Source organism: Schistocerca gregaria, chromosome 4 (assembly GCF_023897955.1).
Source record: "Schistocerca gregaria isolate iqSchGreg1 chromosome 4, iqSchGreg1.2, whole genome shotgun sequence".
Taxonomy (NCBI): domain Eukaryota; kingdom Metazoa; phylum Arthropoda; class Insecta; order Orthoptera; family Acrididae; genus Schistocerca; species Schistocerca gregaria.
Genome location: NC_064923.1, coordinates 383,353,675 through 383,378,129, shown reverse-complemented (window position 1 = coordinate 383,378,129; position 24,455 = coordinate 383,353,675). Strand labels below are relative to the sequence as shown.

The 24,455-nt window shown below is 42.3% G+C and overlaps 1 protein-coding gene across 1 annotated transcript in view; it reads right to left on the bottom strand.

The window, feature by feature from the left end:
• Positions 1-24,455, bottom strand: part of LOC126267423 (nephrin-like) — a 1,327,372-nt gene that overhangs the window by 916,486 nt on the left and 386,431 nt on the right. Inside the window, exon 2 of the mRNA XM_049972675.1 lies at positions 13,749-13,878. Coding sequence (XP_049828632.1) covers positions 13,749-13,878 — 130 coding nt within the window. The remainder of the gene's footprint in view (positions 1-13,748; positions 13,879-24,455) is intronic.

Here is a 24,455-nt window from a genome sequence, read left to right as displayed (position 1 = left end):
TTACCATCTACCTCAAGAAATTCTTCCTGCTCTTGTCTTCTTCCTTATTGAATGAAGCCGGCCGCGGTGGCCGAGTGATTCTAGGCGCTTCAGTCCAGTATCACACGACTGCTATGGTCGCAGGTTCGAATGCTACCTCGGACATGGATGTGTGTAATGTCCTTAGGCTAGTTAGATTTAAGTAGTTCTAAGTGTAGGGAAATGATGACCGCAGATGTTAAGTTCCATAGTGCTCAGAGTCATTTGAAAATTTTTTAAATGCATGAACCCTGTTTTGTCTGGATTCTCTTTGAGGCCTACCTTCTGAGCATAGTTCTTTATTTTCTGGTACATTCCTTTCACTCGTGCTTTGATTCACATAGTAGTACTACGTCATCTGCATATGCGATACATTTGAAGTTACCGTCCATCTCCACTCCAGCCCACTCCTGTTACCTACACTCTTTTATTACTTTTTCTAAGATTACATTAAACTGAACACAAGAGAGCATTAACTTGCCTGAGGCCTATCTCAATATCGAGTGTTTCTGATGTGGCTCCTCGGAAACGTACTGCTGCTTTGACTCTTCCACACAAGCGTGCCCCATTCTCACTGGCTTCTCAGGGATTCAGAAGTGAAGGAGTGTGGTTGTTTTGGGGGAGGAGAACAGACAGCGAGGTCACCAGTCTCATCCGATTAAGGGAGGAGTGGGAAGGAAGTTGGCTGTGCCCTTTCAAAGGAACCAACCTGGCATTTGCCTGGAGCGATTTAGGTAAATCGCGGAAAACCTAAATCAGGACGGCTGGACACGGGATTGAACCATCGTCCTCCAGAACGCAAGTCCAGTGTACTAGCCACTGTGCCACCTCGCTCGGTGCAGGTATTCTGAAGTCACGCATTGCATTCCATACGGTATCCTGTGGATGCTGTCATATGCACGTTGAAATTCGACTAACTGGCTGTAGATATATTTATCATAATCCCAGCGTTTTTCAAACAATTGGCCTAGTATGAAAATGTGATCTATTGTCAATCGGTTTGTTGGAAAGCCAGCTTGGTACTCCGGTATGGTGTACTATATGAATGGTTAGATAATGATAGACAGCACCTTATACGTTACATTCAACAAGTTGATTCCGCCGTAGGTACTGCATTCCATTTGCTCCCCTTCCTGTATGTTGGGCATAATATAGTCAGTTTCCATTTTTCTGGCAGTGTTTCCTTCTTCCATATCAACTGTATAAGTCCACATATTATTAAGTGTAAGCTCTCACCTCCCTCCTTGATTAATTGTGATTTTATTCTGTCCTCCACTGGGCATTTGTTGTTTCTGAGTTCTTTGATTGCGATCTTTATCTGTCCTTCACTAACTTCCCATTCTTCTTCATCTTTCCTTTCCTCCATAGTGTTTGTAGGTGATATCTCATCTGGGTCTGGGCGATTCAGCAATTGTGAGAAGTATTCTTTCCATCTTCTTACAAGTCTTTCTTTGTAACTTATCCAGCTGCCGTTCTCATCTCTATGAAACAAGTTGGGCTCTGAACTTCACGTTTCCGATTTTTTATACTTTGGAAGAATTGCCCTAAGATCTTGTTTTACCACACCGCCTCAACTTGTCCTAGCAAACAGGTTAGATATATTTTCTTCCCTGCTCTTTTATTTTATTTATTTATTTATTAATTTTTTTTTTCATCAGTCCACTGACTGGTTTGATGCGGCCCGCCAGGAATTCCTTTCCTGTGCTAACCTCTTCATCTCAGAGTACCTCTTGCAACCTACGTCCTCAATTATTTGCTTGACGTATTCCAAGATCTGTCTTCCTCTACAGTTTTTGCCCTCTACGGCTCCCTCTAGTACCATGGAAGTCATTCCCTCATGTCTTAGCAGATGTCCTATCATCCTGTACCTTCTCCTTATCAGTGTTCTCCAGATATTCCTTTCCACTCCGATTCTGCGAAGAACCTCCTCATTCCTTACCTTATCAGTCCACCTAATTTTCAACATTCGTCTATAGCACCACATCTCAAATGCTTCGATTCTCTTCTGTTCCCGTTTTCCCGCAGTCCATGTTTCACTACCATAGAATGCTGTACTCTAGACGTACATCCTCAGAAATTTCTTCCTCAAATTAAGGCCGGTATTTGATATGAGTAGACTTCTCCTGGCCAAAATTGCCTTTTTTGCCATAGCGTGTCTGCTTTTGATGTCCTCCTTGCTCGGTCCGTCATTGGTTATTTTACTGCCTAGGTAGCAGAATTCCTTAACTTCATTGACTTCGTGACCATCAGTCCTGATGTTAAGTTTCTCGCTGTTCTCATTTCTACTACTTCTCAATACCTTCGTCTTTCAAAATGGCTCTGAGCACTATGGGACTCAACTGCTGTGGTCATCAGTCCCCTAGAACTTAGAACTACTTAAACCTAACTATCCTAAAGACATCACACACATCCATGCCCGAGGCGGGATTCGAATCTGCGACCGTAGCAGTCACACGGTTCCGGACTGCGCGCCTAGAACCGCGAGGCCACTGCGGCCGGCACCTTCGTCTTTCTCCGATTTACTCTCAACCCATACTGTGTACTCATTAGACTGATCATTCCGTTCAGCAGATCATTTAATTCTTCTTCACTTTCAATCAGGATAGCAATATCATCAGCGAATCGTATCATTGATATCCTTTCACTTTGTATTTTAATTCCACTCGTGAACCTTTCTTTTATTTCCATCATTGCTTCCTCGATGTACAGAGTAGGTGCGAAAGGCTACAGCCTTGTCTTACACACTTCTTAATCCGAGCACTTCGCTCTTGATTGTCCACTGTTATTATTCCCTCTTGGTTGTTGTACATATTGTATTTGACCCGTCTCTCCCTATTGCTTACCCCTACTTTTTTCAGAATCTTGAACAGCTTGCACCATTTTATATTGTCGAACGCTTTTCCAGGTCGACAAATCCTATGAACGTGTCTTGATTTTTCTTTAGCCTTGCATTCATTATTAGCCGTAACGTCAGAATTGCCTCTCTCGTGCCTTTACTTTTCCTAAAGTCAAACTGATCGTCACCTAGCGCATTCTCAATTTTCTTTTCCATTCTTCTGTATATTATTCTTGTAAGCAGCTTCGATGCATGAGCTGTTAAGCTGATTGTGCGATAATTATCGCACTTGTCAGCTCTTGCCGTCTTCGGAATTGTGTGGATGATGCTTTTCCGAAAGTCAGATGGTATGTCGCCAGACTCATAGATTCTACACACCAACGTGAATAGTCATTTTGTTACCACTTCCCCTTATGATTTTAGAAATTCTGATGGAATGTTATCTATCCCTTCTACCTTATTTGACCGTAAGTCCTCCAAAGCTCTTTTAAATTCCGATTCTAATACTGGATTCCCTATCTCTTCTAAATCGACTCCTGTTTCTTCTTCTATCACATCAGACAAATCTTCACCCTGCTCTTAGGATTCCCTTTTTCCTCCCTTCTGATGATGATAAAATCTTCCCTTTCACGCTCATTCTCCCCGTCAGCTAGCCGCTTCTCCCTCATTTTCGTTCTGTTTTCTGTAGGTTTCTGGCACATCTTATTGAGCCATCCCTCTTCTTCATTAGCTTGTTTCTTCCCTATATATCCTCCGCCACACTTAGTACCGTGGACTTTATTTCTTTCCATTTTTGCTCCACGCTCTCTCTTGCTACCAGGGTCTTTAGGACCTCAAAACGGTTTTTGATTTCTATTGCATATTGCCCTTTAATGGCACTTTCATTTAGTTTCTCAACATTCAAAGCAGGTTCTAGTGTCCCCTTCTTCTTACGCATTAGGTGAACATGTGTTTAAGCCTACACACAACGAGGAAGTGGTCTGACGCCCAGTCGGCTCCTCTATACTAACAGTCGTCCATGACATTATGGATATAGCGCTGGTCCACCAAGATGTGATCTATATGGTTGGTGGTTCTTCCATCCTGTGAACTCCATGTTCCCTTATGTATTCTCTTGTGTTTGAAGTAAGTTGAACTTACTCTCAGGTTCTTAGCTAAGTTGATCATTCTCTGACCATTCTCATTGGCCTCCATAGAAATCGGAAGAGAATTCAAATTCAGGAGAAAATTAACTCCGACGGGGCTAGAAAACAGACCAACATAGTGGTCACTAAGTTTTTCGAAGTAAAAACGCGTTTGTAAAGAAGGAAACTACACAAATTACAATATTACACGTGTGCAGTGTCCTTGCAACCTAAAAGTAGGATCAGTCACATGAAACAATTACATATGCAAAACAATTTGACATGCCAGATTCACTTCCTTTAAATTATGAAATGTGTTAACATGCCAATGAAATTTACCTTTACATCTTTTGGTTTGCAGATTAGAAGGTATCAGTGCGCCACCATACAGTTAGTCCTACAAAACCATATAACGTAACTTAACAGTAAGAAGCAAAACGTGCAAAAACTTCTTTAGGTCTCAGTTTGTTAAGCGGGTTGCAGCGTAAAATATTTTCACATTTCACAGTTTGTAGTAACCAAAAACCCACTGATGATGGCACAGATGTGCTGAAATATGTTTGGGTAAAAATAAAAAACAGTGTGTTTGCTGAAAATCGGAATTTGTATCCTATAATTTAACTACAAACGCCGAAGGAAAGGACGAGAACTGTAAAATCAAAAGAATAGTATAAAGAACCATTTTCATCGAATATTAGAAACATTGCGAAAAAAATGAATTATCGGCAGCGTGAGATGAGAAAACTAGTTGAAAAGTGGAAATAAAAAGCTAGATAGACATCGAAGGAGGTGAAGATTTGATAAAGAACGCAGCAGGTGCCTATAACATTCAATCCTTGGACGAAGATGATGAAGTAAACGGTAAGTAGTGGCTTCGAAATCTAGAACATGCGACGTTGTACTACTCTCTTAGGTTTAGCTTCACTGTGTACTGTGACGTGAGGGCATGTGACACCGTTGCTAGCGATCCATCGGTCAGAGGGGCCGTTAGGAACGGCGGCCAACCTGTTGCTGTACATTAGGCTGTGTGAGGACACGTGGTTTCACTATTTGTCTATTAACATCATGGCATAGCACAAACATGACTTGACACTGTGCAGACATACATTACAATCACCAGTCACAATAAATGAATAAGACAGAACTTTAACATATCGTGAGGAAGGGGACACTGGGTGTAGAGGAAAACTCCCTAAATTAAGCAGCTGAACATATCTCTCGGGATCTCCCTTTCTACAGCTCCCTCTCTCTCGACCTCTCTCCCTCCCTCCCGCCCTCCCGTTCTCTCTCTCTCTCTCTCTCTCTCTCTCTCTCTTTCTCTGCCTCTCTCTCTCTCTCTCTCTCTCTCTCTCTCTCTCTCTCTCTCTCTCTCTCTCTCTCCCCCTCTCCCCCTCACTGTCTCTCTCTTTGCAAATGTCTTCGTAAAGGTCATTATTACTCGTGGTTCAATAATGTAAAATGATGTCGCTTGCCCATATTGAATAATTATCTTCATTTTTCCTTGGCATGTGATTACAGTACAGAGAGTTTCTACTGTGCCTGTGATTTTCTCTGTTCTGAGTTCACAACAATTAAATTTAGAAAATGAAGCATTTAGCATTAAGAATATTTTGACCAATATTTGGTTGATGGAAGTAAAAAAACTGAGTGCATGCATACTTATTCGATATTTACAGAGGAATGCAATTCCATGATTGCAGTCGTGAATCTGTAATACAAAACAGAAGAGCGCCAGATTGTGTATAAAGTTACAATGGAATCCAAACCATTATCTGCTTACGGGCGTTGATAAATATGAACGGGAACAGCTGAAAATGTCTGCCACGCATGGGACTCGAACCCAGGATCTCCTGCTTACATATATTTACGCCATATTCGATTCATCGTACATTTACTAACATCAGAACAGCTTCAGCATTCAGAGCTGCTGAATTGAGCAACGTTTGTGTTGGGAAAAAACAATATTTTTTTTTTACTTTTCAAATAATTTTGTATCGCGTGAACACAATGTAGTGTACTTCCAGGTATCATATCTCCTTTACTGTGGGCGTATGAAGACAATGCGCCAAAAATCTTAAACGCATTAAAAATCTCAGTTCACTACACAGATTATCTTCTGTATAAAATTGGTCAAATTAAACACCTATCATATCTGAAAGAAGGTGATGTTATGTTACATTCGTTAGTTACTTCAATTTATGAATTAATACTAATCAGATTATCGAATTGTACCATGCGTCTGTACGGGCGCGCAACCGTAGAAAGCTCTTTACTGAAACTTGTTGGCAGACTAAAGATATGTACCGTACAGGGATTGAAAACAGTTCATGAGGCAAGTTGTATTTTCTGTATGTGTGTAATGATACCAACTCCTGTACAACGAGATAACATATTCTGAGCTAAAACATAACGGGGGATCTCTAATAGTTACTACCTCCTGGTTAACCAGCACGAATTTCAGAAACAGTGATCATGTGAGACACAGCTGATGAATAAGAAAATGGCATGTGGAAGAAATAGGAAAGATATAATTATTCCAGCCTCTCAGCGCTTTGTGGCAATGGAACATCTACAGTTGAAAATTTGTGTCGGACTGGGGTTCGAATCGTGATGCTTCGCTTCTTTGGGATGAATGCGTTAAATACCTAACGATTGCCTTAAATATCCCGGTCATCCGGTTACGCTCTCCGTCAGAAACAATGACGTCAATTTCGATCAGCATATTATTGACGCAGGGGGTATGTTACGCAAAAAACATTAAGAAAATTTTTCCAATGGATATTGCTGTAAGTGTCTTAACGCACAACATGAATGTCTACATAACGGATCACGCACTGCTGATGAAGCTCTTGTACGGGAACGGTCACTTCCAAAAGTAGTTCTGCAGACGTTCCTGGTATTCAGGGGTTTTAAAACAGACATTGTTCCGATGTCTGCCGATGGTCTTGAGACAATGATTAGATAATTCGAGAAGACAGATTCTTTCGACACGCAGTGTGGCAAGGGAGGAAAGCAGCTGATCCCAAGTCTCGCAAGGATGTGGCCCCAGCACTGCAGGATGGGTCGAGTGGTGGTGTGCAAAACTGCAGTGGACGATGAATTGCCCCAGTTGAACATAATTTCGAGCTCGATGCATGAAGTCATACGAAACGTCCTGCTTACTATGCACACAAAATCAACCGTATTTGTGAGTTGCTTCCTGCTGAGACACCAGCAAGACAAACGTTTGCACTGGAATATCTTGCTCGCATGGAAGTGGACAACGAATGGCCATGGAACATTCTGTGGACAGACGAAGTCCATTTATATCTCCAAGGACATGGCAGTACGCAGAAATGCAGATTATGGACAACAGAAAATATGCATTCACATCAGCCGGATCACTTCAGTCTGCAAAGCTAACGGTGTAGTGCGTGCCGACGGCACTGTTTATTGCAGGGGCACACTTTTTCTAGGAGATGAGCCCTGCGAGTCCTGTTACCCTTAACTTCACTGGTAAACGCTGTGAAAGCATTTTCCGCATCGACGTCATTCCAAACCTTCAACAGCGTGGATGTGTGGGTAGGATCACTTTTAAGCGACACGGTGCTAGTCTGCTCATTGCACAGCCAGTGAAGCGTTCTGCTGTAGAGGCAATTCAGAAATGAAAGATTTATCAGCAGTAATTTGCCTACAGCCTCGGCGTCCAGATCTCGTGATCTTAACAGGTGTGACTTCTGGCGGGGTTCTCTGAAAGATGATGTGTTCAATGTTCCATTTACGAACGTAGCTCAACTGAAGGCAAGAATTGCGCAACGTATTCCGAACGGGACCCCCGAAACCCTTCTGCCTGTTGTAAACATGCTGTTTCTCGATTTCAGCTTGTCAGACAACAGTGGACAGTGTACTTAACATATCGTGCTTCAGTCTCACGACAAGTAGAAACCGAAATGATTTACTTTTTGTGAGACTTTCGGGTCACAATTAAAACCCGGTGTCATTAGGCTTTATAAGATCTTTATGGCTTCAGGACGATCAACAACTGATGTGAGTTAGCTTTTTATGTGGTTTTTGGCCTCAGTACAGTTAAGAAACGATTTTTTCGGGTCCTACCTTGCTGTGGTGGATGGCCTTACGTAACTAACAGTTCCATAAGTGTTGACTATCGAACGTGTGCTTTCACGCACATTGAACAGTACAGATGCTGTAACGTGCAACTTAAACAATAGCCGCCGTATGGAAATTTTTTCACTCGTATATGTCAAACCCCATGTACGTTAAGACTCTTACAGCACCATCTGCAGGTAAAAGTTTCGTAATTTTTTCCCATAACATTTTCCCCCGCGCCTTCAACAGCGTGGATGTGAGGATAGGATCACTTTTAAGCGAGATGGTGATGTGAAAAACTGCAGTGGACGGTGAGTTGCCCCAGTTGAACATACGTGCGAGCTCGGTTCATGAAGTCATACGAAACTTCCTGCTTGCTATTCACACAAAATAAACCGTATTTGTGAGTTGCACTGTTCAAATTTGACATCATTCTGAGTAGTGGTTGTCTTCCTACAGCGTTCTAAAACTGGCCCTTTAATTACGGACATCCTCTACTGGGTTCATGGTACACTCGCTACCATGTAAACAGCTTCACCATACAAAACTGCTGAATTAGGCAAAGTTTGGACTGAGAAAAAATCATTTTCACTTACAGATTAAATTTCTGTTGCTCGAACACTTCTGCCCAGGTAACTTCAGGTGTGCCCCTTGGACGCCCTGCTGTTCATGTTGTACGTTAATGACCTAGTTAACAATATTAATCCATTCACTGCTGAGTGCGCCTTAATAGTAAGCACATCCATGTGTGGAGGGACCCACCGCACGCCCGTGCACGCCGCGCGCGACACCATATGACGCAGAGATCCGCGGCGTTGCTACGTTGAGTCATTACCATCGCAGGGCCTTCTGTATTCATCCTCACCAATAAGTTTCTAAAAAAAAGTACAATCAGAAAGGTGTTTGGGTGTTTTATTACGAAACATGGCACAACACCCTTTGCCACATGACAATATTTAGAGTAGTAACACGATTCTTAAGGATTAGGAGTTAAGGGTTGTTAGTCATTTCAGACTTTTGCCGATGGTGTATTTATAAAACACTGTCTGCAGAAAACTGAACAATATCCACAGAGATATGCACAAAATCTTAGAAGTGGTGCAATGATTGACACATTGTTTTAGATAAGGACAAAATGCTAAAACATACACACATGAAAGAAGTTTAGCATTACCCCGGTTGCCAGCCAGAACTCCTAAAGATAGACGTTGACTGTGGATGTTGTATCACAGACAAAGTCCCTTTCAGAGAAGTCAATAAACGCGCCTAAAGATGTAAAGAACCATGCATGAGCAGTTCCTATTACAAGGAGGGTGTCCGACAGCCGATCAGTTCCAGTCAGTCCACCAGGAAGGAGGTACACGGCTCGTGTCGTCTGTAGTTCAACAATGCCTAGACGGTCAATACCGCGGATCAATGGCGTCCGCCTTGTTACTTTCTGCCAGGAAGGACTCTCAACAATGGAAGTGTCCAGGTATCTCGGAATGAATCGAAACGATTTTGTCCGGATTTGAAAGAGATACTGAGAGAGACAGGAATCGACGATGAAATGTCTCGCTCAGGCCACCCATGGGCTACTAATGCAGTGGATGACCGCTACCTACGGATTATGGCTCGGAGGAACTCTTACAGCATATACACCATGTGGAATAATGCTTTTTGTGCAGCCACAGGACATCGTATTTCAACTCAAACTGTGCACAATATGCTCCATTATGCGCAACTTCACTCCGACATACATGACGAGGTCCATCGTTGCAACCACGACATCATGCAGCGCGGCACAGATGGGCCCTGCAACAAGCCGAATAGACCGCTCAGGATTGGCATCACTTTCTCTTCACCGATGAGTGTAGCATACGCCTTCATCTAGAGAATTGTTAGAGATGTGTTTGGAGGCAACCTGTCAGGCTTAACGCTTTAAAAACACTGTCCAGCGAGTGCCGCAAGGTGGTGGTTTCCTGTTGTTTTGCTGTGTCATTATGTGGGGTCGAAGTATGTCGCTGGTGGTCATGGAAGGCGTCGTAACGGCTGTACGATATGTAATTGTCTTCCTCCGACTGATAGTGCAACCATATTGGCAGCATATTGGCGAGGCATTCTTCTTCATGGATGACCATTCGCTCCCCATCGTGCACATATTGTGAATGACTTCCTTCAGGATAACGACGTTGCTCGAATAGAGTGGCCAGCTTGTTCTCCAGACATGACCTCTGTCGAACATGCCTGGGATACATTGAAAATGTCTGTTTATGGAGGATGTGTCCACCAACCACTCTGAGGGATCCACACCGAACCGCCATTGAGGAATGGGACAATCTGGACCAACAGTGCCTTGAGAACTCGTGGATAGTATGCCACGAGCAATACAGGCATGCACTAATGCATGAGGACGTGCTGCTGAGTAATAGAGTTACCAGTGTATACAGAACTCTGGTCCACTACCTCTGAAATTCTCGCTGTATCGTGGTACTGCATCCATCGTGTGGTTTTCATGAGCAATGAAAACGGCGGAAATGATGTATATGTTGATCTCTCTTCCAATTTTCTGTACATTCCAGATCCCTCGGAAAGGGTGATGCAAAACTTTTTTCGATGTGTGTATATGACTACAATATCAGTCTGTCAGAACTGAAATCCGTCAACCCACACAATTACATTGTAGTAACAATTTCTACGAATATGAAACGAAATAACTACATGGTGTGTGTTATACAAGATAGATGGGGCGGGAGACCAATCTCACTTAATTGAACAAATATTTCATCGTCTTCGGTTAGAATATTGCTGTACAATGTGGGATCCACATCGAATAGGGCGAAAAGCGGATATGAGCCTCTAGAAAGAAGCCGGAATCCAGAGGCCAGGCTTTTGTTTGACTCACGGTGGGGAGTTGTGGAAAAGTTTAAAAAAAACCTAAGTAGAGGAGTCGTGAAGATCAACGAGTTGCAAAACGTTGTTTAAACTTTTCTGGTTGATTGGTCTTGTGTAGATAGCATTGTAGTACAATAGCGATTTAATCGTACTATTTCGTAGCACACTGCATCCTGGTCACGAGGTAAGGCGCGGCTGTTCATGTTGAATAAGTTACTACTTTTCACCAATTGACTTTACATGCTAGCGTTGCTTTCCCTGACGACTGATTCTCCAGATTTAAGGGACGGAGACACCATCGCAGCTTGACATCAAGTTGGGTGACGGCTGTAGTCGAGAGCGGCCGTGATATAGATCTCACTGTTTTACTGCTCAGGATGATTAACCCTAACAGTGTAAACCTCTTTAATAGTCACCAGGATCAGAACGACCTTCAATTATTTCGTGAATAAACTGCCTGAATATAGAATTTTTAATACTGGAATTGGGTTCTCATATAGTAAACGCTGTTAATTGCACATCTCTCCTTTTCTTATTCAGTCAGTAATAGTATTAATGCATCCACAATTCGAAACAGACTAAAAACTTTCAAGGAAGATGTTCAGTTATGAAACTTGAAAGTGATGCAGATGTAAAGATATTATTTACAGTTTAATTAGATGAAGAAATACTTATAGTACACAAATATTTTGAGGTATTCTCAGTCATTCATTAATTCATTCATTCAGTATCTCCACTTTCTTGGCACAATGTAGCACTCTGTTGAGGGTAGTACTACCCATGAGGTTTTCCTTTGAATATGATCATATGAAACAAATCTTTCGCTTTGAAGCCACAACATGTGAAATTGTGGAGGCATCCACAAACAGAGAGTTTCAGAAAATATTCTTCGGCAATGCTTCCATAGGTATTTATTTGTTACTTTCTATATTAAGACGCTACACACTTCGGCATTTATCCAATAATGAGTCCTGGCATCAGTTATATTTTCAGTTTTCAAGACATTTATTTGGTTATTCTGGAATGCACATCTAAAGGGCAACCCCTCCTGAATTCAACAAGCTGGTTATCTGTAATACAGTAACATTGTATATGTGTTACAGTTTTCCACACATGACTGATAGGACCGAGTTTATGTAATTCCGTCTTCCTGCCTTTGTACTTTCATCACCGAATCTTAGACAAGCTGTGAGAAACATGAAGCGCCTATCTCATTGTTTCACGAAAAAATGCAATCCCCTAATCATCAAACCATAAATCATCTAAATTCAGTTTAATTCTTCCAACGCAATGTAAGCATAACAGCACAAGAACCTTATACTGCTTCGTGGCACTAGTAAAGCTCAGAACAGGACTAACTAGACGGGCACCCTGAATCTTTTCATTGGTAAAAGTGACGTTTGTTTCTTCAATTAACTCATCTATCAGAAAACTCTATGCTCCTTTTTCGGTCTTCACATTCTTCGCATTCCATTTATTATCTGAAATATGGTCTACAGTGTCACTGGCAACTGGCGAGCCTCTTCTGCTAGGGGCAGCTGTGTTCCAACGATCACCATTCTCACCGCTGTCGATTGTGTTTTCTTCGTCGCTGTCTGAAAATTCGGCAAGCTGATAGGTGTCAACATTATCTGTAACTGCCGTATGATCATTAGCTTCAGAATCTCTTTCTTCAGGAAAGACACTTTCACGACTGAATTCGTCTGACAAACTCTTACAGCATCTTCCGTCAGTAACGTGCCACTTTCACATAAATATGCTTCACACTCAGCGACAGAACAATTACACAATGTGTACTCCAGCGTCACAGTGACCCATCAAAACATATTTCTGTGAAATTAATTCATCAACAGTATCTCACAACTTCGTAGGTTCGTCCTGTATTAGGCCTTACTTAATACTGAATTTATATTGGTGTTCGCGCGCTGCGTATTTGCGGTGGCGGATGTACAATAATAAACAAAAGCTCTTGGGTCAGAGTGACCTTAGTGTAAACCTCTACGATTGACTGTAAGAGTTTGTGATTCTTCATTAAATTCAGACCGATAAGTACATGGCTTGCTTTCGGACAATAAAACTGAACGAAGACTTCAGTTGTGCAAAGATGTAATATTGTGCGGTCAGCTGGAAGCTTGTAGCACGATGTAATTAATTGTGAAAGGTGATATTGCAGCTCTGGAATATATCCCCGAAGCTCCTAAATTTTATGTGTTCCTTATCGGAATGTATACCTGCACATTCCTATGACAGTTTCACAGAACCAAATCATCGAAAGAACCACTGTCGTACATGATCTTCTGCTAGAGGGACTCAACTTTAGAAGACGCAATTTAAGCTATCAGTATTATGTCTGACCTAATACACGTCCACTGACAGCTCTCAGGTGAACCGTTAGGTTGTTAAAACGAGCCACGCGTACGTAAACAATTAAGTAGACGGACTGCAGTGTTTAGGCTAAGTGACTAGAGGTAATCTTCTTCTCTCTACGTATCGCTCACGTACAGCACAGAAGACGTGATCAGTGCCATCACAGCACTCACAAAATCAGTTAAGCCGCCATTCTTCCCGCGCCCCACATGCTATTGCAACGGGAAAAACCTCTAACATGTAGTACCCAGCTACGTAACCTCTACCATGTGCTCCACTGAGGTTTATAGTGTGGGTGTAGGTAAATAGGTACGCCATCTAGGGCACACAGTGCATGACATACAAATATTTGGAGAAAAATATCGCAGAAATTCTTCAATACGTACACTTCATGACAGTGTTTTATAGGTGGTATACAAAAAGCACTTTGAGGCTCCACGTACCTGTAGATGGGCGTGACTTCGTCCTTGAACCAGATGACGAGAGTCGCCGTGTCATTCGCGGTGGGAGGCGTGACGTCACACGGCAGCAGAGCCTTCTCTCCGACAAGCGCCTGCACCCTCACCTCCATCCCTGTGTGGCAAACAGAAGCAGAAGTCAGTCTGCTAGTATGGATTGTTATGTTTGTTAACTTCCCTATTTCTATCATCACAGTTTCTACCATTCGTTGGTGTGTGCGTGCGTGAGTGTGTGTGTGTGCGCGCGCGCGCGCGCGCGTGTGTGTGTGTGTGTGTGTGTGTGTGTGTGTGTGTGTGTGTGTGTGTGTGTGTGTGTGATTGGGTGTGAGTGTTAAACATATGACCAAAAATTTAATGAGGAAGCTATTTCCGTTTTGAGATGAAATACGTAACCCAACTGAAACGCCTACTTCACTCAATATTCAGTCACTTGAATCTGTTATGTCGACTGGCGTGTATCAATCGAAATGAAAGACATCCGCTTACCCGAAATACGTCACCCCTAAAATCTAGAACTCCATATTGTACTATGAAAGTGTACAGCATTCTTATTTATTATACCTGTTGTTACAAATCAAATGAGCTGGAGATGAGAGACCGCTACTAAAACTATAACACATCATTATAAAACACAGGCTACTGTAACGTAATTTTATTACAGCTTAAATGGGTACCACGCGACATTGTAAACGCAATTTTCCTTTCCGTGAATTCAGGTACTTCCTGTATATTCAGCAATACAGGCAACGCTTCTGCAGGTACAGTATACTTCACGTACAGTCATGACGGAAATACGAAATTTGTAGGCATTCGGAGGCATAGAGCCATTTCTCTTTCACTACTTAGAGCAGTTTAGTGTTTCAGTGCTTCTGAAAATGACTTCTGCACCGTTTCTTCCGAAAAGTGTTTGTGCACAATCGACTTTCTGCTACTATTCCATTCTACAGAGACGACTGTTATCACAAAAAAGTGAAATGTAGGGATTTCTTGAGTTTCCAAAAACTCGAAAATATATATATATTTTTAATTTTTAGCGCATTTCTATGAAATTATGACCTAGTTTAACTTCTTTTTTTATTATCACTCTATGTAGATGCAACTTACTTACTCTGGGGACTGATTGATGAGAGGATGCCGAACAAAAACAGTTTAATGAAGCTATGTCCGGAAATGCATGGTTTCCATGCTAGAGACCTGTTATTCAATCATACATTGTTACAGAGGCTGCGGCCTAATAAGCGCTGTACCATGCAGCCAGTTATAGTAAGTGTTGAAAATGGTTTCCAAGTGCCTCAACGCATGCATGTACACGACGTCGCATGTTCTGTCTCACACGTTCACATCAGCGACGTTGCAACCGAGCAGTTTCAAAGGCAGCACGAATTCGCTGTTCGAGTGTCTCCACATTTGGAATGGGCTCTGTCTACACGATACTCTTGAGATGGACCCATAACCAGAATCGCACGGGTGGAGATCCGGTGAACGACGGGGCCATGCAATTAGACCCCCTCGTCCGATCCATCGATCAGCTAAGACAAGACTGATATGCACCCGGCAGTTAACGGCGAAGTAGGTAGGAGCACCATTATGCAGACGCCACATAACACTTCGAATCACCAATGGCACATCTTTCAGCAGTGGAGGCAACGTCGTCCGCAAGAAATGCCGATAGTACCGGCCTGTTAGGCGACATGGAAAGAAGACTGGTCCCAAAATATGATCGCCAGTTTTCCAAACCCACATAATCCGGATGCACCGATGCTGGTGATTTACTGTGAGCAATTCATGTGTGTTCTGCATACTGCCACACAGATGACTATTACGAAAGATGAAGATACCACTCCGCGTAAAGGTGGCCTCATCTGTGAATAGGATGTATGATGTATGATGTGGTTGTCTGGTGAAGTAACCAAAGACAGAACTTGCCCGACATGAGAAGTCTGTCACAAGTAAGGCCTGTACACGCAGCAGCTGATAAAAGTAATAACAAATGTCATGGAGAATGTTCCACACGGTCGTCGGGCTTATCCCCTTATTGGCGAACCTACTGCGTGGTACTGACACGGCGGTCGTCTTCCACAGAGTTAATCACATATTCATACAAGACTGGTGTCCAAACATTTCGGGTACGTCCTTCATGATTTTCTGCTTCCTGAAACGACCGTATCTCAGACAAATGGTGAAACACTGTTGCAAACATTGAATGCTGTGGCTGCTGTCGGTCGGGATAAGTCTCCTGATACAACTTTGCTGCCGGCCGGAGTGACCGAGCGGTTCTAGGCGCTACAGTCTGCAACCGCGCGACCGCTACGGTTATAGCTTCGAATCCTGCCTCGGTCATGGATGTGTATGATGTCCTTAGGTTAGTTAGGTTTAAATAGTTCTAAGTTCTAGGGGACTGATGACCACAGAAGTTAAGTCCCATAGTGCTCACAGCCATTTGAACCATTTTGAACAACTTTGCCGCCCGCCACCTGTTGCCATTTGCCTGTACGTCGGTAAGCTTAAGGAACTATTTTGTACAACGCTGTATCATATCACAACAAGGATAGTCAGAAAGAGAAGTGATGCGGACACAGTATACCAGTTACTAAGGCAGGAGAGGGCTCTAGGGCATGACGTATGAGGAACAATACCACCCTCTAGGAGGAAGACATGCTTATTGTAAGTACGCACGCACGGTACAGCGGATCTTAGGCGACAGTTTTGGTAACAAAGTACGAATGGATAAATGGTCTCCAACATGGAAACCATGCATTTCCGGACATAAGTCCATTAGATCTTCTACGTTTCGTATCCTCTCATCAGTCAATAGTTACAGTTTGTACGCTTTAGTAAAATCACGCTGCATATATTTAAGATTGGTAGAAGCGTCAACAAAGCGACTATTCACATTGTTGTGTATAAACTACCAGTCTGGCGACATACCATCAGATTTTGAGAAAAGTATCACCCATTCTATTTCGAAGACTGCAAATGCGATAATTATCGCTGACTCAGCTTAACAGCAAATGCATCCAAGTTGCTGACAAGAATAATATACAGAAAAATGGGAAAGAAAATTGAGGAGGTGTTAGATGACGATCACTTTGGCTTCTGGAAAGATAAAGACACCAGTGAGGCAATTTTGACGTTTCGGTTAATAGTGGAAGCAAAACTATATAAAAATCAAGATACGTTCACAGTCTTTGTCGATCTAGAAAAAGCGTTCGACATTGTGTAATGGTGCAAGATGTTCGAAATTCTTAGAAAATAGCGGTAAGCTATAGGTTCAAATGGCTCTGAGCACTATGGGACTTAACTTCTCAGGTCACCAATCCCCTAGCACGTAGAACTACTTAGACCTAACTAACCTAAGGACATCACACACATCCATGCCGGAGGCAGAATTGTAACCTGCGACGTAGCGGGTAAGCTATAGGGAAAGATAGATAATATACAATACATACAGGAATCAAGAGGGAATCATAAGAGTGGACTATCAAGAACGAAGTGCCCGGATTAAAACGGGTGTAAGACCCTACCGTTAAATCTGCACATCACTGAAGCAATGACGGAAGGAGGAGAAAGATTCAGGAGTGGAATTAAAATTCAAGGTGAAAGGATATCAAGAATACGATTCGGTGATGACATTATATCCCGAGTGAAAGTGCAGAAGAATTACATGATCTGCTAATGAGTAAAGATTATGGACTGACAGTAAATCGAAGAAAGACGAAAGTAATGAGAAGTAGCAGATGGAGCAAGGAGGACATCAACAGCAGAGTAGCACTGGCAAAAAAGGCATTCCTGGCCAGGGGAAGCCTACTAGTATCAAACATATGCCTTAAATTGAAGAAGAAAGTTCTCAGAATGTACGTTTGGAGCACAGCATTGTATGGTAGTGAAACATGGACTGTCAGAAAACCGTTGCAGAAGAGAAACATTTGAGATGTGGCGCTACAGACGAATTTTGAAAATTAGATAGTCTGGTAAGATAAGGAATGAGGTGGTTCTGAACCGCAGAGGAAAGGAGTTTGTTGAACACACTGACAAGAAGGGACAGGATGACAGGACATGTGTTACGACCTCAGGGAATGACTTCCATGGTACTACAGGGAGCTGTAGAGGATAAAACCTGTAGAGGAAGACAGAAATGGGAATATACCCAGCAAATAATTGAGGACGTAGGTTGCAAGTGCTACTCTGACTTGCAGAGGTTGGCACAGGAGAGGAAAGAGGAATTTGCGGTAGGCCGCAGCAGGCCAGTCAGGAGACTGATGACTTTAAAACAAAGGACATTTTTGCCTTATACTACCTTATACATAAGGGCTGCAGCTTGAAATTTAGAGAGACTTCTGACTTATACTGTAGACATGAAACAGGGGATGGAAATTTTGTGAAAATATACTGCTATTCAGGCCGTTTTGAAGCTAGGCGTATGGAATCGGGTATTTGGTTTCCTCGTCAGGGTAATAGAAATGTATTTCAGCACTTTTGAAAATTTAACCCATATGGAAGTGAAACAGTGGGTGCAAGTTTTTTTTCTTTTTTGAAAATAAGTAATTATTAAAGACTACTAAAATGTTCTTTAAGTCCCTTTTTAAGAACTGCTATTTGACGGCTGTGTTACAAATAACGAAATGGTTTTTCACTGCCTTTGGAAATTAAGCCTCTTATGGGATGAAATAGGGGATGACATGTTTTATGGAAATGATATATTATGAAAGAATTTTTAAAGATAAAGCTATGAATATTTGCATTTGTCTCTTCGTTAGACAAAATGTGTTTCAGTGTTTTGGAAATTCAACCCCTTTGGAAGCGAAATAAAGGATGAAAGCTTTTATGTTATTATTTCATTATGCAAACGTTTTTGAACCTAAGGCTACGAAAATTTATATTTCGCTTCTCTCTTCAACATAAAAATTAATGTTTCAATGTTTGTGGAAATTCAACACTTACAGGGGACGAAAAATTTTAAAAAAGGTACGTCGCACATTAAAAGACTTCTTTTATAACTAAATCTACAAACATTATTGTTTCACTTCTCGTTTGGATATAAAGAAATATACAGTAGGATTTAAAATTTTCAACTATAATAATACAGCAAGAAATCAAAAAGGTTTGATTAACAAAAACCTTGGTTTTCAGTTACCAGAATCACTTTTAGGGCAAAAGTACATGCCTAAAAGATTACGATTCTATAATCCTAATTAGCATCAAAAGATTAGAGGTTGTTTCAATTTGTGATCGACATAAAAATTCCATCAAAGGAAAACAATAACACGTGTGCAAGCTTTACAGTGTACGCGAGCTAAGCAGTAGGCGTTGAGTTAGTATTTCATAAAAGCTACTAAACATATAGCAATGAGTCTAGATACAATTGTTGGATGTGAGGTCCGCCAGTTATGCAAACCACCGTTTTTCTCAGTACCCAAACGTGTTTCGGCACCACTGTGTTATCATCAGTGGGTTTTTGTTTTTATTTACTCTACAATGTGAACATTTTTGTTAAATGATTATAAAATTATTCGCATCTTCAGTTCAAACAACAGATCGTTTCCTTTAGTAAATACATTTACATTTGGTGTGCATGAATGTAAAGTTATTTACATAAGGAAACGATCTGTTGTTTGAACTAAAGATCCACATAATTTTATAATCATTTGACAAAAATGTTCACATTACAGAATAAGTAAAAACGAAAACCCACTGATGATGGCACAGTGGTGCCGGAACATGTCTTGGTACTGAAAAAAACGATGTTTGGGTACCTGGCGGACCTCACATCCAACAATTTTAACTGAAAACACGGTCAATACAAGGAGTTGCAAGCAAAAATGATGGGAGTCAAGCCAAAATGTTAAGTATAGAATTGGATTAGTACAATCCACTAAGTCGTGCCAAAGTTTTTTACGTAATTTTCTTATTGTAATAAAACTCATCAATACGATTTGTTTGACTGTTTGTCTTTGATGAAGAGGCAGGACAAAAACTGATTATCTTTCTTCTGCTAACATAGGGTAACGTCAGGACAATTTTCTTGTGAGGTTTCTGGTATTTTTACTTTCTTCCCGGGACAATATTTACTACTGCGCATAACAAAAATTAAAGTTTCAGAGGTCTGTGATTTATTTTGAAACACAGGGGGAGATATTCTCGGTAGGTGCATTCCTTGTGTACTATGTAGCTGAGTGAATTTGTCTATGTCAAAATCCAAAAAACATGAATGTAATTTGTGACTTATGTTGCGAACATATGTCAAGTGTTCTAGAGTCCATGTGATATGGAATTAGTGGATGTCAGTATCACTAATTATGCAGCTGTGGCATTTCAGAGTCTGCGTTATCTCAGTACTGTAAACAAGTGCATATTGGTGGTCAAAACTTCTTTTTTCGGTCATCGTAATTTACCCCAACCAGATTTTGCTAGCAAGACAGTTATTTTTCTTCGTAATTAATATAATTCAACGAAAACAATAATACGTTTCAAAAACCATTCCAAGGTGAGATCTGTGAATCTGAATTATATATAATCAGCACCAAAATAACTTTAAGGGAGTGAAGCAATGTTTTCAAAGTAATGTCGAAATATTGTTTTGCCTAAATCATTTACTGCAGAAACCCTGCTTGTTGATTTAAATAATACACATAAATAATAAAATATTTTGAATTAATACACGATAGCCACTTTCGTACGATTCATTGTGCAACAAAGCTGTTCACTTATTCCGGAGAATATATTGTTCCTTCGACTGGATTTACTCTTGTCTGGTAGAGTCATAAACCTTTGGCGTGTATCTCGTGTATCCTATACCAACACATAATGATTACAATATTGTTTAGTCTAGCTCCACAGTCCATTTAGTGAAAACAATAATACTAAAGCTTTTGTTTCTAGATTTTGCGATAGTGTTTATGTGCATTTTGTACCTGGACGAGCGCCAACAAACGCAGTGTACTCGACAGCGTCCTATTTAACAAATTCCACTGTTTCATCAAAGACATAAAGGATATCTAATGCACTAGGGTTACACTATTAGATAGCACAATAACTTTAGAAATGAGATTATTTTAGCAATAAGACTTCAAGTAAGTGTCATATTGTTTTGCGATAAGAACATCTATCGGACAATACGTAATAATATTTCCGCTAGACCTTGGTTTCAAAAAAGCTGACGTAAACGTCGAAGAGTCGCAACACTGAACGAAATCAGTTTCGTTTAGTTCACAAACCTGCCCCATAAATGAGACAGTCGAAGCTGGTTGCAAGTAAGTCATGTATTAGCTTGAGGACACAGACATCACTATACGAAAGTCTCTCTATCTTAAACAAGATATTAGTGTAGTGTTTTGAGTTAAGTGGAATGATCGAACAGTGGTGACCTCACCTTGTATGTGTGAATTCCTAAGTAACCACATTGCTGAGGTCATCGTTCCCTAGCCTTACACACTACTTGAACTAACTTACGCTAACAACAACAGCACACCCATGACCGACAGAGGACTCGAATCTCCGGCATGACATGGCGCCTCAAACCGCACTGCCACTACGAGCGGCGTGACTTACCCTTGAAGAGAATCTCTGGTAAGTGCCGGGATCAACTATATCTCCAATAGTTGTTTCATCGAGACAATGATATTCCTTAAAAAATGTATCCTTAGCTCTTTATCAGGAGTGGCTTTGGAATGTTTTCAGGTCTCTCCCTCTCTTTCCCTCTCTTTCTCCCCATCTCTCCCTCTCTCCCCCTCTCCCCCTCTCTCCCACTCTCCCTCTCTCCCCTCTCTCCCCCTCTCTCCCCCTCTCTCCCCCTCTCTCCCTCCCGCCCTCTCTCTCTCTCTCTCTCTCTCTCTCTATCTCTCTCTCTCTCTCTCTCCCCCTCCCTCCTTCCCTCTCTTTCTCTCTCTTCTCTGTCTCATTACAGACCAGAAATTTCTTCTGGATCTTGCTTCTTTACACGATGGAAGATTTGCTGCAAAGGCCATAATTTCCAGTGGATTTCGGGAATGAATATCCATAAATTCCGAAAGACACTTTAGGCTAATATACTTCTATGGATATGGTGTTTGTTCTTTCCGAAATGTCCGAAAGAACAGACACCACATCCATATAAGTATATAGTTCTGGCACAACATCGGCCATGACCAGAACTCTTACGGTACTTGGTAAGAATGTCTTCCACGAGTAATGAATGTGTTGGGGTGGGACACTACGAACGTAGTGTGGACAATCAAGGTGGTTCAGATGGACAGAGTGTCTGCCACGCAAGCAGGAGGTCCTGGGTTCGAGTCCCGGTTGGGGCACACGTTTTCACTTGTTGATATATATCAACGCCTGTTAGCAGCTGAAGGTATTAATATAATTCCAATTTCGTTTCTTCCGGGTAATGGTGTGATGTTCTCAGAAGATGAAGAGATCTGTAATGTGTAGTATATAGGTTTGTAATAGATTTTGAGCTGACGATGTAGTTGCAGAAAGCTTTCTCATGTTCGGAGGATATTCATAAAACTGAGAAGCGTAACAATTTGTTTGCTATAAACAATAAAGAGGAAGACTAAATTGCCATAGAAGCTGTCTAAATACAGATATATATCGATATAAAATGCACAAATTCGAGGGCTGAACTTGACTTTGAATTTTAAATTGTGTAGGAATAGAAAGCTGTCAATAAGCGACTAAAACTTGCTACATAACGTGGTTGCTTCGGAGCGGGGTGCAGTAACTATGAGCACTTATTTTCAGTGGGAACTACATCCCGCGTGACAAGCTGTATAACGGGAAGCATTTTAATACCAATTGCGCTACGTCTAAACGTATTACGATTTCAATTTTCTGCAAATTTCACTCTATTCCGTCCAAACGTAATCAGTTCAAAAACGGTTCAAATGGCTCTGAGCACTATGGGACTCAACTGCTGTGGTCATTAGTCCCCTAGAACTTAGAACTACTTAAACCTAACTAACCTAAGGACTTCACACACATCCATGCCCGAGGCAGGATTCGAACCTGCGACCGTAGCAGTTGCACGGTTCCAGACTGCGCGCCTAGAACCGCGAGACCACCGCGGCCGGCAAACGTAATCAGTGAGTTGGCCTACACAGCGAACTCAGAAAACACAACTGGTGGCGCCTTTCCCGGGAAACGACGGTATTTGAATAATCATTAAACGAAAACAGTAATTATCAGCATGTCGTCATCATAGCGTGTTCTACGGAACAGCGTAGAGAAAATCACTTCATTTCTGTAAACTCAGGAGCAATGCAATCATTGTAGCTACTCTGTAGGTGGGAAAAAATTCCTGACATCACGTGTTGAAATATCACAACTTGCGAAATCTGTGATGTGACTTCAGGCTTTGTAATGGGCGTGGAGTAACATTGGAATACAAGGTAGCAAGAGGCACGATATCTGTGTGTTTCATTACAGCCAGATCGCGGATGCCCGACACATTTCACACTCTTCAGTCCCATTTAATGCTAAAATCCAATGATGGTAGTTCCTTGCGGTTAGCCGAGTCATGTTAGAACGAACACTTACAGCAAACTATATACACTCCTGGAAATTGAAATACGAACACCGTGAATTCGTTGTCCCAGGAAGGGGAAACTTTATTGACACATTCCTGGGGTCAGATACATCACATAATCACAATGACAGAACCACAGGCACATAGACACAGGCAACAGAGCATGCACAATGTCGGCACTAGTACAATGTATATCCACCTTTCGCAGCAATGCAGGCTGCTATTCTCCCATGGAGACGATCGTAGAGATGCTGGATGTAGTCTTGTGGAACGGCTGGCCATGCCATTTCCACCTGGCGTCTCAGTTGGACCAGCGTTCGTGCTGGACGTGCAGAACGCGTGAGACGACGCTTCATCCAGTCCCAAACATGCACAATGGGGGACAGATCAGGAGATCTTGCTGGCCAGGGTAGTGTGGCACGGGATACATGCGGACGTGCATTGTCCTGTTGGAACAGCAAGTTCCCTTGCCGGTCTAGGAATGGTAGAACGATGGGTTCGATGACGGTTTGGATGTACGATGCACTATTCAGTGTCCCCTCGACGATCACCAGAGGTGTACAGCCAGTGTAGGAGATCGCTCCCCACACCATGATGCCGGGTGTTGGCCCTGTGTGCCTCGGTCGTATGCAGTCCTGATTGTGGCGCTCACCTGCACGGCGCCAAACACGCATACGACCATCATTGGCACCAAGGCAGAAGCGACTCTCATCGCTGAAGACGACACGTCTCCATTCGTCCCTCCATTCACGCCTGTCGCTACACCACTGGAGGCGAGCTGCACGATGTTGGGGCGTGAGCGGAAGACGGCCTAACGGTGTGTGCGGGACCGTAGCCCAGCTTCATGGAGACGGTTGCGAATGGTCCTCGCCGATACCCCAGGAGCAACAGTGTCCCTAATTTGCTAGGAAGTGGCGGTGCGGTCCCCTACGGCACTGCGTAGTATCCTACGGTCTTGGCGTGCATCCGTGCGTCGCAGCGGTCCGGTCCCAGGTCGACGGGCACGTACACCTTCCGCCGACCACTGGCGACAACATCGATGGACTGTGGAGACCTCACGCCCCACGTGTTGAGCAATTCGGCGGTACGTCCACCCGGCCTCCTGCATGCCCACTATACGCCCTCGCTCAAAGTCCGTCAACTGCACATACGGTTCACGTCCACGCTGTCGCGGCATGCTACCAGTG